The sequence below is a fragment of the Heteronotia binoei genome, chromosome 4 (assembly GCF_032191835.1).
Source record: "Heteronotia binoei isolate CCM8104 ecotype False Entrance Well chromosome 4, APGP_CSIRO_Hbin_v1, whole genome shotgun sequence".
Taxonomy (NCBI): domain Eukaryota; kingdom Metazoa; phylum Chordata; class Lepidosauria; order Squamata; family Gekkonidae; genus Heteronotia; species Heteronotia binoei.
Window position 1 is genome coordinate 147466408 of NC_083226.1, and position 16460 is coordinate 147482867.

At 41.1% G+C, this 16460-nt stretch overlaps 1 protein-coding gene across 1 annotated transcript in view; it reads left to right on the plus strand.

The window, feature by feature from the left end:
- The window catches only part of SLC38A9 (solute carrier family 38 member 9), a 69872-nt gene extending 57853 nt beyond the window's left edge, over nt 1-12019 (plus strand). Inside the window, exons 16-17 of the mRNA XM_060235979.1 lie at nt 8791-8880; nt 10374-12019. Coding sequence (XP_060091962.1) covers nt 8791-8880; nt 10374-10539 — 256 coding nt within the window. The 3' untranslated portion in view covers nt 10540-12019. The remainder of the gene's footprint in view (nt 1-8790; nt 8881-10373) is intronic.
- The last annotated feature ends 4441 nt before the right edge of the window (nt 12020-16460 follow it).

A 16460-nucleotide genomic window follows, 5' to 3' on the forward strand; every position in this document is an offset into this window, starting at 1 on the left:
GAGAGAGCTACTGTCTCCCCATCTTGCACCCAGGTCTCAGTCAAGCAGGCCAGGTCCATTTTCTGCTCAAGCAGATAGTCTCGTAGGACTGCGGTCTTATTATTTATGGACCTGGCGTTGCACAACACCAAGGCCGGAGGCGAGTACTTCCACTTGGCCCCCATACCTGCCATCGGCTGGAAGGGAAGCAAGCCCTCCCGTGTCTCAGTCTTCTTCTTTTTCCATTATGCCTGTTCCCACCACTATACTTGCCCCTCCGCAGGAGCACTGGTATCCCTTGGCTAATTCCTCCATAGAACTGATCTTTGCATAGCCTCAGATCAACATCAGATGGAATTGCCTCACAGGTATCATACTCCCAACAAGTTTGAAACTACCTACTACTTAAACTCACCCCAGTTCGTATCCTAACTAATAAACTACCTTAAATTGAGTCCTACCATTAAATTACAAATTATCTGTAGCCAATCAAATAGTTCCTCCCCTCTCCTATAGACAATTGCTCCTGCTATAATTAGCTAATTAATACATCCAATCTAATTTAATTCAATGGCTATTAAAAGGTCCCAGTAAACAATTTAACATATTAAATTGTTGGATTAAGATAAAAAACCCATACAACAATTAGCAATTTAAATTAATCATCTCTAAACTCAGTCCAATTCACACACCAAAATCATACTTTGATCCCACCCTAGAAATTATGTTTTGATCCCAGTTCAAGATTTATTTAATTAACTTTAATCCCAATAATTTAAATTTAATTCTAATCCAATTTGCTCCCAGTAATTTAATTTAACCCTAACCCAATTTAATAATACTTAAAAAGAAATTTAGTAGCAATAAAGTGCAATTGCGGCTAGAAAGTGCAACATCTAGTGGGAGACGAAAAAAGTGCAAGTGCTGTAAGCAGTCTGCTTTGCAGCCTCACATCCGTCTAAGCTTGGTTTCACTCTCCAGCAAAGCGAGAGATCAGTGGAGAGAGAGCCCAGCGTTTGCGGTAGGAGCTGATTAGAGGAAGCTGGCGGATAGGCTTGTTGAAGCTACTGTGGCCCAGCTGGAGGGAGATATTACTTGCTGGCAGGGGAGTCCAAAAAGGTGGCCTCGGGTGCAGGCAGTTTACAGTCAGGGCTAGGGTTGATGTTAGAATTGGGGGGGCAGGAACAGACTCTCCCCCAAAACTAGCCTGGAACAGTCCAAAGGCATTCACCCTGCCTCTCAGCTCTGCACCTCCGGTGTCTCCCAGCTGTAGCCGGCGTCCACCGGTACTCCACACCGCGGCTTCTGCAATCATCCACTCAGTGCTTAAGCCAGCTCAGTGTTGTTAGTAGGTCAGTCGCATAGCTGCGGGACTAATGGATTTAGAAACATTGGAAAGTTTCAGCTGCACTTCAGTTGCACTTTGGTTTCAAATGGTAGTGCGTCTTCCAGCTTAAATCATCTGGAGGCACTGAAAAGTGAGAAGGATGTGAAGCTCTAACACCGTCGCTCTAAACACGCCACCATCTTGATCTGTGAGAGTTATTGGAAGAAATTGCATATTGTTCTACAAGACACTCCACTTACCTAATAGTCTGTGGCTGTTTATAACCCAGTATTTGTTGGCTGTTAAGGATGGGCACAAACCAAATTATGATGTGAAATTCATCACAAACCAGACCCAGTTCATGGTTCGCAAACTTTTGGTGGGTGCCATTCCACCCTCACAAGCCTCATGAACCTCCCTGGTGGCTTTGTGTGATTCATGTCAGCAGACATGCTTGTGCTGGTGGTGGAACTTGGAGAAGGTATTTGACCCAGAAGTGGTGAATTCACTGCTTGGACTCCACTCCCACATGTGTCCACTTGCAAAATCCGTTTAAAAGAATGTTCCCTTTAAATGGGTTTTGGAAGATCTTCCCCCCCTTCCATTCTGCAGGCCTCAGGGAGTTACACCCAGCAGAAAGGAGGGAGGGAAGATCTACGAACCTCACAAATCCAAACTGGTTTGTGAAGCGGGGGAGATTCGTTTTGGTTTGTGGGACCTCATATAATGAGAGGAACCTCCATTTTCCCACTTTGTGTTCTGTTGACTATATCTCTGAATGGTAGGTGTGTAGGTTTTTAGTTGACCTTGTTAGGATTGTTATTACTCCCTAAGGAAAGGATAAGTAGGAATCCTACATCTGTAGAACATGGCTTGAAAGCAATAGGTGATGCTTCAGTCCTAAGCAGAGTTGCATCCTTCTAAGCCCAGTGACTTCAATGAGGAATTAAGAATAAGTGGGACAGCATCTGCTTTGCATGCAGCAAGCCCTGGATTCAGTCCTGAGCATCTCTATCTAAAGAGATCTGGTAGCAGCTAATGTGAAAAACCTCTGTCTGAGACCCTGGAGGGCTGTGCCAGTAGTGACCTTGGTAGACAGTAGTGACCTTGGTAGACCAGTTGTCTGACATAGGGGATTCAACTGGATGTCCTTTCCAACTCTATGATTCTGTGAAAGCGTAGGATTGTATCATCATTTTTGTTGGATCCCTTCTGTTCAGGGAAAGGTTCCTTCAGATCTAATCTAATTCGTTGGCTGCAGCTATTTGTCCTGAAGATGGACTTTTCAGATGTATAGTTCTGAAGAGATGGAGTCAAAGAAAGATGGTTCTGAAAATTTCGGGGAAAGTCACATGTCCCTGTCTTCAAACTTCCTTTGTCTAAATTGCTTCACCTGCTGAAATCCATAGGAAAATTTATTGTCTTCATCTTTAAACTCCATCTTGCTTCTTTAAGGCCTGCCATGAATCTCACAATCTTGAAAGACCACAAACATGCAGATGTGAAAATTATTGGCAGTGAATTTTTAGAAAAAGATGGATAAAACCAGATCATTACATTATTGGAAGAAAATTGTGATCTAATCATCACATTTTGGCAGCAAGCTGAGAACATAGTTCAATTTAAGAAAGAATGAAGGAATTTGTCCCCTGCCAAACACTTTTCTGACAATTTGTTTTGTTGAGAAACACATTGTTTCTGTGTTTTTTAAGTAAGGTCTGTTTTGTGTCTAGAAGTTTAAGATGCCAAATATGAGAATCTGCTTTCTGGTGTAGGCAGGTCTGTGGGACATGTTGTACTCATGTTCTTGCACACATATTGAGCCCTACGGGGAATGGGCGGAATAGAAATATACTAAAATAAATAAATATTTGCTATGAGTGTTTTGAAATCCATTTTGTGGATGAAACTGCTCACATCTGCCATGACCTAGATGCCATGTTGGTTCAATTCACTTGTAGAATGGTACTGTAGTACAGTCTAGTCCTAATTGCGTGCATGGTTTTCATTTGCTAAAGCCTGATGAAGTTGATGAGTCACTTAGAAGTGTGTGTCCCATTGTATCTATAAATGTAAAGGGATGGGGGATGCTTATCAGATATTGCTATAGAAGCTCCGTTATACTGTTGGAGTCTCCCTGCAAGTCACCTCTGGAACTACTGAAGCTTGACCTGGTGATGATGGAAACCGAGTGGAAATGTAGTCTTGCAAGTCTCATTGAAATATGGTGGATTGCACCGTCAAAGCTAAATCCCATGTCTGTTGCTGCGTTTCATTGTGATTTTCTGTATAAGAACACTCTTACCTCCCTGAGAAATTTTTAATAATAATAATGCCAACATTTGTATTAGAGACAAAGTACTTGTTGGGGATTGCTGGTTAATCAAATATGCTAGATACTCAAGCTTTTATTGGTCTGCCCTGCTCCCTATCCAGAAGAATTTGCAGCAACCAAACTCATCCTTTTGGGAATGCCACAATGATAGCCCTCATGTCTGGTGGGACCATTCTCCCCAAGTGATGGAACTGTCTTATGCAGCAGGGCAATGGACCATCCGCTTGGGAGCCCTCTAGAATAGAGGTGTCGAACTCATTTGTTATGAGGGCCAGATCTGACATAAATGTCACTTTGTTGGGCCAGTCCATGTGTGCCATAAAACGTAACATGAGGTACTGGAGATATAAATTTTATAAAGATGATTTCAGATGCTGAGTGGCAATAGCAGATGTGATTGGATTAGGTGTGATATGCAGAGGGGTAGTAAGTATGGAGATCTCAGTATTGGTAATAAGACAGGAAATGTAGTCTGAGTTTGGTAAAAAAAGATTCAACCCAGAAAGTAGCAAAGAATAAATGGAAATAAGCCTGAACAAATGAGCAGTGGCTTGTGAAAGCCCATACGCTACCACAAATTTTGTTAGTCTTTAAGGTGTTAGTGGACTCTTACTTTCTGCTGCTATTAGAAACAACAACATTCAAAAACCAGTGGGGGGACATTTTAACCTTCTAGGACACTCTGTTGCTGACCTAAGAATAGCAGTTCTCTTACAAAGGAATTTCAAAGGGAGATTAGAAAGAAAGACTGCTGAATTGTAACTGATAATGAAGCTCAAGATAAGGCATCCTCCTAGACTTCACTGCCACAGGAGGTGGTGGAGGCCACAAGCATGGCCACCTTCAAGAGGGGGTTAGATAAAAATATGGAGCAGAGGTCCATCAGTGGCTATTAGCCACAGTGTGTATGTGTGTGTGTATATATATATATATATATATATTTGGCCGCTGTGTGACACAGAATGTTGGACTGGATGGGCCATTGGCCTGATCTAACATGGCTTCTCTTATGTTCTTATGTTCTTAGACTTATTGAGACTTAGGTTTTTCTCATTACCAGTGCCTGCTATTGTCATTTGGCATCTGAAATCTCTTCAAGATGTAAGGAGAGATAGATTCACATTCTAGCTGTATCTGAAGAAGCAAGCAGTGACTCATGAAAACTCATGCCCTGCCATAAATTTTCTTAGTCCTTAAGGGGCTACTGGACTCTAGCTCCTTTCCACTAATAAAGAACGCAAGCTGTGCTCTCCCCTCCCATTTGTTTGAACACAAAAGGGAGATCTCTCCAAAGGCCATGGGACTCCATCCATCTCTCTCTCTCTCTCTTGCTCACATGCTTTTCCCTCTCTCCCTCTTAAGAAGTGTGCAGGCACATAAGAGTTTATACCTGGAATAAAACATCGTTGGTTTTCTTAAAGGTGCTACAAGTCTCTCTCTCTCTCCCCCCCCTTCCCCCTTCCTCCCCAGAGGAGGAACAGGAAGTAGGAAACAGCAGACAGCCATTTGCTTGCGGGCCTGATAGAAGCCATGTAGGAGCCCGTCTGGTCTGCGGGCAACATGTTTGACACCCCTTTCGCAGATCTGGCTCCTGACAGCTTAGTGCAGGCTGAAGGGGAAGAAGGCACCAAAGGCGAGTTCTCAGAAGCCCAGCAGCAGCCAGAGGCATCAAGCTAGCTAGCTAGCCAGAGAGGCAGGAGTGGAGCAGACACATACTTACCATCCAGAAGAGACTGTCTGACTGAGGATTCTTTAAAATCAAGTGCCAGATAAGAAAGTTTTTACTGTCACTTGATGTAAATGTTCTATATATGTGCATGTTCAGTCTCTTTTTAAAATAAACTATATTAGGTGAGGCTGTGACCTTATTAATTAAGCTTGAGCTGGGACTTATGTAAAATGCTTACTGGAGTGAACACAAGGTGCACAGGGATTACTATGCTCCCGTGTGTGTTTTGCTGCTTTTAATGAGACTTGGATGCAGAAGGCATTCTCCGAAGACTCTGCACTACAGTCTTCTATAATATGCAGTTGTGTGGCAACAAATTCCCTCCCTCCATATAGGGAATGCTACAATATCTTAAGTGAGGAAGAAAGGAAGAAAATGAAAGTCTGTTTATTTATTTATTTATTGGCTTTATATCCCACCGTCCCTGCCGAAGCAGGCTCAGGGCGGCTGAGTTCAACTATTAACAGTTGGCTTCTTCCAGACAGGTAGATCAGTATCAACTCAGAGAGTTAGATGTATCCAAGGCCGCCAATGATTCAGGCTTTTCCATACTTCCTCCCTCTTTTTGGCATGCTGTGCCAAGTCACTTACTTATTTACTGCATGCTCTCCAAATGCGTTCATCAGGTGATTATTTTTCAGGATTTAGTTAATTCTCAGCACTCAAACAAGAATATTCTATTACCAGGAAGCTGTGATTCTTCCCCAGACTAGCTCACCCATTGTGATTCATCACGCATGACTACAGTTGCATTTGTTCACATGAATTCTTATCAGATAGTGTTCTGTGATGTCATGAGGTGCAGGAGAATTCTCCTCCACCCCTGCTTACCTGGACCATAATATTTTGTGAATGACTTAATGCTACAAAAGCTGTGTGCTTTCCTTTCTCTATAAATCTAGCTATGGAGTAGTTACCCAGCCTTTGAAGAAGAAAAAAGACCAGCATTTCTACTCTTAATAATGTTCTGAATGTGATCGATTGCTTTGTGGTGTCTTCATTCTGCCTATACCCAATATTATTGTGAAATGACCATTCAACTGTCAGTTTTAGCTTTCTCAGTTAACAGATAAATCAAGATGCGCAGCCATGTTTGTAGCAGTAGAAAAGAGTAAAATCCAGTGGCACTTTAAAGACTAGCAAAATCTGTGGCAGAGTTTAAGCTTTCATGAGTTACTGTTCGCTTCTTCAGATACTGATGAAGATACAGGTTTTGATTTGTAAAGGCTTTTAAAAAGAGAATAGTATTACTATCCACTACAGGTATGGTTCATTCTTGCTGCAAGTTCAGAAGAACTACAGAGAATTATGGGTTGTTTCATTTCTAGACCTTGTCTAACACTTAACCAACCTTTTCTCCCAGGTTCTCATCCAGGCATACGGGAAACATGTCAGGGAGGAATTGTGGTTGGCTGTCCATCCAACTGAGCAGACATTCTTGTTATCTGTAGCTACCCCATGTACCCACCAAACCCTGACAATTTAAATCCTGATGCTGACTTACTTTTGTGGTGCAGTAAAGGTCCTTGTATATTTGCTGCCCTTGTACATTTCTTTTAGTACAGTTGCTGGTATTTTTTTTACATTCATCATTTTTATGGCTCTGAGGAATTCACTTTCACCAAGCATTAATGGTGTTCCTTATTTCACTAATTTCCTTAATTCCATTCCAGTTAGCTGTGTCTCATTTCCTAGACCATAAATAAAAAGGAAGCTAAAGGAGAACCTCAAAGCAACATGGTTTGGCTCTTAGATTTTCAGCCATTAAATTGTGCATTTTTTTGCTAGTGTGAAACAGTCATAGACCCAGAAACATGCCTTGTATTTTAAGAAGGGGTTGAGGTGGATACTTTAATGAGTTTTGACATGTTGCTGCCTAGAAAAAAATGGAATAAGCCCAGTGGAGGAAAAGTATTTGTGTTTGCACTTGAATTTGCTGATCTTCCCTAAGTGAACTGATAATGGTGCTTCACATCCAGACACTTTCTACATATAGTTATTCCCTTATATTTTATTTATTTACTTTTGAAACATTTTATTAGTTGCCTTTCGTCCTTATGGAGCTAAAGGCAGTTTACAACATAAAAAATGTATAAAATAAGATATATTAAAAACATAAAGGCCAAAATTTAAAATCAACTCAGGACTACTAGTGAACTTAACCAAATGCAATACTAAATAAAAACCATCTTCAGCTGCCTTAGAAAGCTTGAAAGATGCCAGGCTAAGGTTGCCAATCCCCAAGGGGGCTCCAATCTGCTGGCTTCCAGTTGGCCAGTGGGGGAAACCCCATCCCCAAACAGGGACATCATGGAAGTGACATCATTACACCACAACACTCTGGTTTTGGGCAAACTCCATGGTGTTATAGCAAAAAAACCCCATAGTTTTTGCCCCAAACCCAGAGCGTCGCATGCAACATTGGTGATGCGATGATGTCACTTCTGGGTGACATTATTGTACCGTGTGCACTTTGCATGCATTCCAGAAAACTCCCAGACCAGTGCCAGGATCCCTCTACCAGCAAGCAGGCAGGACCTGGCAACCTATGCCAGGCTCACCTCCGTGGGGAGGTTGGTTGTTCCATAATTATGGGGCTGCCGTTGAAAAGGCCCCCTCTCATTTACTCACCAAATGAGCTGCTTTGATTGATGAGACAGTCAGGAGAGCCTTTCCATGTGATCTTAATTCCAGGGCAGGAACATTTTTAGTTCAAACATTTTCTAAGCAGATGCCCTTCTAGGTGTCTCAAGCCAGGATTTTTTTCATCTGGCACTTTGAATTGGTATTTCAACAAAGTTAATGTTTTGTTCGCATTAAGAGATGGGACTTGTTTAGAACTTGAACATTCTCCAAAGGTTTTTTTTATTTCTAGTTAGAAAGGAATACGATAGCCTTCCTGTTTATATCTCCAAAAATCTAATTTTAATAAAAATGGTCTCTAGGCAAGAATCCTGCAAACCTAAATGTTCCTTTAATCTCTCAAAATGCTTAAGATTTGATTGTGTATGTATTTAGTATAATGCTTTCCACTATCTTCAAGAGTTGTCTGCTGGTATTCATTAGTCTGGTTGCAAATCTCAGATAATTTCCTGGATCCAAAATGTTGCTTTTTCAGTTGTGAACTGAGCTCTATAGTGTGTCGTTCTGGGGCTTTTTTGGTATGCAGATGTCAGTCTGGAAAACTGGAACGCAGCAAGGATTTGTCAGAAGAACTGCCAAATCGTACATACTTCATCCTAACATTAGCTAAGAGTTCACACTTTCAAGAAAACTTGTTGAGAATGGGTGCTTGGAGGGCACACTTAGACATCATAGAAATGGAAACTTTTTCACTAGCTTTCTGAAGCTAATGAAGAGAGCTGGCCTTGTAGCAATGTACAAGGTAGTCAACTGACTTTATTTTCTCTTCTCTTGCAGTATTTTCCATGTATTGGTTTTGAACCTTGCAGTTGTTGGTGTTGGTGTTGCCATGGCCATATTTTACCCTAACATAGGTGGAATCATAAGGTACTGTTTAATTTTGAATGTGTTCATAGAATCATAGAATTGGAAGGGACCTCCAGGGCCATCTAGTCCAACGCCCTGCATAATGCAGGAAACCCACAAATACCTACCCCAAATTCACAGGATCTTCATCACTGTCAGATGGCCATCTAGCCTCTGTTTGAAAACCTCCAAGGAAGGAGAGCCCATCACCTCTCGAGGAAGCCTGTTCCACTGAGAAATTGCTCTAATGGTCAGGAAGTTCTTCCTAATGTTGAACCGAAAACTCTTTTGATTTAATTTCAACCCATTGGTTCTGCTCCTACCTTCTGGGACCACAGAAAACAATTCCACACCATCCTCTAGATGACAGCCCTTCAAGTACTTGAAGATGGTGATCATATCACCTCTCAGCCACCTCCTCTCCAGGCTAAACTTGCCCAACTCCTTCAACCTTTCCTCATAGGATTTTGTCTCCAGACCCCTCACCATCTTCGTTGCCTTCCTCTGGACCCATTCCAGCTTGTCTATATCCTTCTTAAAATGTGGTGCCCAAAACTGAACACAATACTCCAGGTGAGGTCTTACCACAGCAGAGTAAAGTGATACCATCTCATCATGTGATCTGGACACTATACCTCTGTTGATACAGCCCAAAATTGTATTTGCCTTTTTAGCCACCGCATCACACTGTTGACTCTTGTTCAGCGTATGATCCACTAAGACCTAGTTCCTTTTCGCACATACTACTGCTAAGACAAGTCTCCTCCATCCTATAACTATGCATGGGATTTTTCCTACCTAAATGCAGAACTTTACATTTATCCCTGTTAAAATTCATTTTATTGCAAATGGTTCACCATTAAGAGTAGTTGATCAATACAGTTCATGCTGTAGAAATGCTTGATGTAACATAATTCTTGGTTCCAAGGCTGGTATTTGGCTAGGGTAACCTAAGAAAATGGCAGGCTGATTCTGACCAGGTTGATTGTAACACATCTTTGATGTGTATATTTGGGAAAATGTTCATTTTATAGGATGACATTTGGCAAGGATGTGTGTGATTTTTTAAATCATTATTTGTATATCTCGTACAGGGTTATAACTAGACATTTCTGTGACCTGGACAGACAAAATCTGTGGTTCCCTTTCTGTGTCAGGCTACAATTCTACAATTTTAAAATATTGAACAGAAGGCAGCAGTTCAAGAAATGCAACTTCAGACTCTTTATGGGCACACAGAACTAACTGAGTCTTTGATCTAGTACAATCCTTTAGTACATCCTCTGCGAATGGCTTTCAATGTGGTTTGAATAAGCACAGCAGAGTAGAAATCTTTATCACATTCCAGACAGGAGGAGGAGGCAGCTGATAACAGCTGTATTCTGCCATAGCAACAAATAAACATTTAGCCAGGCTGCTAAGAGATGTGAGTGTTGGAGGGGGATTCTTTTCTGCCATAAAATTTCTGAGAAGGCTGGGTTTAAATCCCCTTTTTTCTCCCCCCTCTCTCCCAGGTATTCTGGAGCAACATGTGGCCTGGCTTTTGTATTTGTTTATCCATCCCTTATCTACATTATCTCTTTGCATCAGGAAGGGAAACTGACATGGTGGACTCTAGTTGCTCACGTCTTGATCATTCTCCTCGGAGTGGCTAACCTGATTGCACAGTTTCTAATGTGAATGTGGAACGAATTTTGGAGCAGTTTTTTCTTTCTTGGGTTGATACTGGAAGGCATAAAAAGTTACTTTGAGCAACAGGATTGCAGAAGCTGAAGGGCTACGGCAATGAACTTTTTTTTTACAAAGGAAAATTGTGCTTTGAAAAAAAACCATGCCTCTAGGAAATGGACACTGTACTTAGGGAACTGTTTCACTGTGGCAAACTGAACCAGCCAAGTGAATTTATGATACAGCTACATTGATACCCAGGAAAAGTTTGTTCCAGAGTAATTCCATTTAAAATTCTTATTTCGGTAAATGCATATCTTTCCCCCACACATAGAAAAAAAGTCATCCAAGAACTTTTTTTAATAAAACATTTCCAGTCTTGTAGATTACACTACTTCCTTGCAAGTTAGCAAAATGAATGGACTTGGCTGATATTAAAGTTCAGCGCTATGGTGACAGAGATATGTAATACTCAAATAACCTAAAATTGGTTGGGATATTTATTGGTAAAATGTAGCATGGGTCAAATGATAAACCTCTTTTTTTTAAAGCCACTATACTGTCCTATATCTGTTCTGTTGCCTTTTTAGAAGATGTAAAAAGTACACCTTATACTTGAAAAAGTATTATGCTATTATGTACCAGTATCTGGGTTGTCTGGAAATGGCTGAGTAATTAAGGTACAATGTACCAATTCTTTCTGAAGTGATGATCTTAGCAACCCTTACATGCTGCCTGTTATTGAAAGGACTCTGCTGGCGGAGGCCTTGTTAGTTTGGACTGACCTTGGACAGACAACTAGTGTAGAGCTTTGAACATGAATATGTCCATCTTTTAAACTAAACATGATGGCCACAAGCACCTGGCTTTAAGTTGTGTGTGGTATGTGTGCATATTGGTCGCTCGTTGCAACACAATGACAAAATCCTGCACATCCCCTATGTGTTCCTGTAGGACCTCATTCTAGAATCCCCCAAAATTGGGAGACAGTACTTGTCACTGTTTATCTACACACTGTTTATATCTAACTAGAATTCAGGTATACATAGATGAATACGAGTGACAGTGCTGTGAAGATTTTTGGTGGCCAGTCCTAATTCACCCTCACTGCTGCATTGCATCCTTAATCTCTTGTTCAAATACCACATTCTCTGCTGTTCTGTTTGCAAGAGTCAGTTGTCCCACCCTGGGATTTTACCCTGTGGCTGCATAAATTATTTTTCACTGTTTCTCCAGTTTCCAAACAGCCCTCAGAACTGGTGCTACAGGTATTCTGAAAGGCACACAACAGATGAGAGCACAGCCTTGTACTGATTCAGAATTGCTTTTCAGGACCAGCAAATGGAAACACTGTCTAGTACTATCAGCATTTGCTTTTGGGATCTCTCTTTGTAAATGTCTCTCTTTGTAAATGTCCTGATGTGAATCAGAAATGCAGGAAGCTGAAAACAGGAGGAGAAAATAAATTGGTGCTACTTTAAACTTTTTAAAACAGGACTTTTTTATTTTGCATATGCATTCGACTTTCTTCTGTATAATAGGACGTGACCTGCCTGATCATTTGTACTTCACAGTTTTTGGAACATGTATTTTCCCATGCTTTCACTCTTAAAAGCTTGGCTTCCCTGAGCTACAGGAAGTAATGAGGCCTTGACTGATGTGGACTGCACTTGAAACAGCATGCTTAGGATAAGCCCAAGTTAAAGATATGGAGTGTGAAGCATGCTCTTTCCTCTTAAGTCCTTGACAATTCCTTGAATGATTTCAGTGAATAAAAAATTGTTTCCCTTGAATCTTGCTTTTCTCCCCCCCCCCCCCCCCCCAGTTCCTTCTACAGTATCTAGAATGCACATTTCTCCAGATGCATGATGGTTAGGGTTGCCAACTTCAGATCGGGAAGTTCTTGGAGGTCTGGACGTGGATCTTGGGCAGGGTGGGTTTGGGGAGCGATCTTGGTATAATGCCATAGAGCATGGGTGGGCAAACTGCAGCATGGGAGCCACATGTGGCTCTTTCAAACATATTTTGTGGCTCTTGAAGTCCCCACCACCCTATCGGCAGGCTTGGAGAAGGCATTTGTCTCTTTGATTCCCCACTCCTCCACTTGCAGCTGCTGGAATGGCCTTGGGTCAGCCATAGCTCTCGTAGGAGTTGTCCTTGAAAGGGCAGCTGCTGTAAGAGCTCTCTCAGCCCCACCTACTTCACAGGTTGTCTTTTGTGGGGGGTGGGGAGAGGTAAAGGAAATTGTGACCACTATGAGACCACTATACTCTGAGATTCAGAGTATAGACTGGGATATGAGAGAAAAGCAAGATTCAAGGGAAACAATTTTTTGTTCACTGAAATCATTCAAGGAATTGTCATGGACTTAAGAGGAAAGAGCATGGCTGGGATATAAATCGTCGATATCTTTAAATCACATCTCCAAGCCAAGCTTTCTTTCCTTTCTTCCTTCCTTGCAGCTCTCAAACAACTGATATTCATGTCTTGTGGCTCTCAAACATCCGATGTTCATGTCCTGTGGTTCTCAAACATCTGACATTTGGTTCTCAAACGTTCTGATGACATTCATGTCTTGCGGCTCTCAAACATCTGACATTTATTCTATGTAGCTTTTAACATTAAGTAAGTTTGGCTACCCCTGCCATAGCGTCTACCCTTCAAAGCAACCTTTTTCTCCAAGGGAACTGATCTCTGTAGTCTAAAGAGAGATTGCCAGTCCTACCTTGGAAATTAGCAATTTTAATGAAGATCTTCCTGTTGTACCTTCCTTCTTATGGGGCTAAACATTCTCCATGATTGCTTAATTTAACGGAGGAGAACATCAGGTCAGTGCAGCTTCCCAGTAGCACATGATATTTACTTTTTCTCCTACTCACTTCCAAGTAAATCCAGTCAAGTAACCTTTGAGCATTCTGAATAATCTTGTCTGCTCAGACTGCCAGATTGGGCCCTGTAATTTCAGTGACAAAAGCTCTAATTTAAATATAATTTCATTTAAATCTGATTTGAATGCATTTTTGTGGCCTATCTGGCCATCTTTGTTTCTCAAGGTGTTTCACAATCCATGAGTCCTAAACAGCTGGATTCCAGTCTAGTAGCACTTTAGAGTCCAACAAGATTTTTTGAGTATGAGCTTTCGAGAGTCAAGGCTTCCTTTGTCAGATACTCTTGAAAGCTCACACCCCAAAAATGTTGTTGGCTAAAGCACTACTGGACTCAAATCTAGCTGTTCATCTTCATGGCTTCTGTATAGTCCGACATGTGTGCCTGCACAGAAGACCACTTGATAAACAACAGTTACAGGTAAGTGCAACCCCATTTTGTTCACCAGTGTCTTCTGCTTTCCCAGCTAAACATTGATAAATTCATTCTACAGCTTTCAAATATTGAGGAATTAGACTTTTTATCTCAAGGTGGCAACATTTAAAGGGCAGGGGGAACAATGTAGTAAAAGCAGACCTGATGATAAGGTGGAGATCTGAGTTCAGCTTGCAGTCCCAGGTTTGCAGCCATCTGTATGTGTGCCTGTAGATTACGCATGTTACATATTGTACACAGTAAGCTGTCTTACACTGAATCAGACCACTGGTATATGAAAGTCTGAATCATGCAACTGGCAGCAGCTGTCCTGGGTCTCACACAGAGGTCTTTCACATCACCTGTTATCTGATACTTTTAACATGAGATGCCAGGGATGGAACCTCAGACCTTCTGCATGCCAAGCAGATGGTCTGCCTCTGAGCCATGGCCAGTTTCTGAATACTATGTGTGCACATGCTGATAAGTGCTTCAGTGCACATACCCCCTTTGTACAGAAATCTGGGGAAGCAACTTATCCTTTGCTCCCATTCTGTACAATTTATTTCACAAAGTTTTTAAACATCAGATTTATTACCTTCTTTGTATAGATACGTTTTCAAACAACAGGCATTTTCTGTGTATATTCTACTTCACTAAAGCAAGTTGTTTAGGCCTTTTAAGACATCCCAAACAAGAATAGGCCTGCCCAGCACTAGGTGACCTTTCACTACAAGCATTTTTCCGTTCTTTTTGTGCATAATTAAGAAAATGATGGATGCTTTCTTGGCAAAGTGTCTGGCTTTGTAAGAAATAGTTTAAAGTGCCCTGACCTGGATAGTCCAAGCAAACTTGATCTCGTCCGATCTCAGAAGCTAAGCAGGGCCAACCCTGGTAAGTATTTGGATGGGAGACCTCCAGAGAATACCAGGGCCAGGAGGCAGAGGCAGGTATCAAGCCATTTCACTGAACATCCATGCCCAGTAGGAGCCGCCAGAGGTCACCATGACTTCCACTCATACACACGAAAAAAAAATAGTTTAACACACAAGTCATTAGAAAGTGTCCCAATAAAGTATTTGTTCAAAATCGGATCCTATTCCATGATCCTAAATCCTATTCTATGATCCTAAATACATTAATAAAAGTCAAAGTAGGTTTTTTGGGTATGCCTCACTGTTCCTTGGTTGTGCATAATATTAAAGCATAAAAACCTAATTTGGTGTAATAAACATCAGTAACATCATTCAACTCATTCAAGAAAAGCCTTGAGGTGGCTGGTATAACAAAGACATCGAAGAAATATAGGTAAATATCTTCCAGTTCTTCAAGGTAGAAATGTAGTTTGATAGCAAGACAGTTGATATGGTATGGAAATGAGAGAGGAAAAAATGGCAGTTACTTTTATTGTCTTGTTCCCCTTGGTACAAATGTGTGTTCTTTTGTTGCTTGCTGTCAAGTTACAGCTAACTTATGGTGACCCTACAGGTTTTCAAAGCAAGAGACATTCAGAAGTGGTTTACCATTGCTTGCCTCTGCATAGCAACCCTGGTATTCCTTGAAGGTCCCCTATCCAAATACTAGCCAGGGTTGAACCTGCTTAACTTCCAAGATCTGATGAGATAGAACTAGCCCGGGCTATCTAGGTCAGGGCTGTGTTTTGTTTTAGAATTTCACAAACCTCTGTGTTGAACAGAATTCTATGTAACTGCAGTGTTTGCACATTGACCTTCACAGAGTTGTAGAGATGCTATGATAGTTGGGTTTGTTATGACATGGGATGCTGTTTCATTAAAGTAGACAATTATGTCAACCCTCTCCTGTCTGCTATTCAGTTTTATCTTCCAAGGAGGGAGAAAAAATCTGCAGCTGGAAGCTTAAACTCTCAGCCAATGTCCCCCCTTCAATTCTTGATTATTCACTGGTTGATTCTGCTCTACATTCTGTCCTTCATGAATTTTAGTTTGAGTAAAATGAATTCCAGAATTGGAACATGAACTATTTGCATCTTTTGTTCCCTATATTACTGATGTGTCTGGATAAATCCCTGCAAGAAGGGGTATATCACTATTCACTTTGGTAGCTTACCAGCGTGCCTGTGTGGAGTTTTATGGTCAACTGGTCCTCTTTTGCAAATAAATAAGTTTGCCTATCAAGGATAAGACTAGTCCAGGATTCTCTCTGTCATACTGGCATTTCACAACCTCTTAAATTTCTTTATATGAGACAGAAGTCATGTCAACAACTTGCATAGCCTATTAGAAAAATAAAAACACAGGACTGAAGCATCAGCAACAGAAGAAAACATGTAAATTAACATAACTGTCCTTTGTTTTAGCATTTATATAATTTGCAAAGAATGAGGCATGATGCTTAGGTTACAGTATTAGCAGAGGATAGTATCCTATAATTAGCAAGAAGATTATTTTTTTCCAGCACAGGCAAGTCAGTCTCCAGTCTAGTTCCAAGAAGAAAATAAGATCCTATCAGTTAAAGACGTTCTCAAAGAAGAGAGGAAAACATGAGTCAGCTGTTACTTTTTTTTAAAAGCCAGAGTAGAGAGACAGTGCCACAGTTTCTAACTTCAAGCATACATTGAGCTGATTAGTGTAAATGAAATATCAACTGTCACA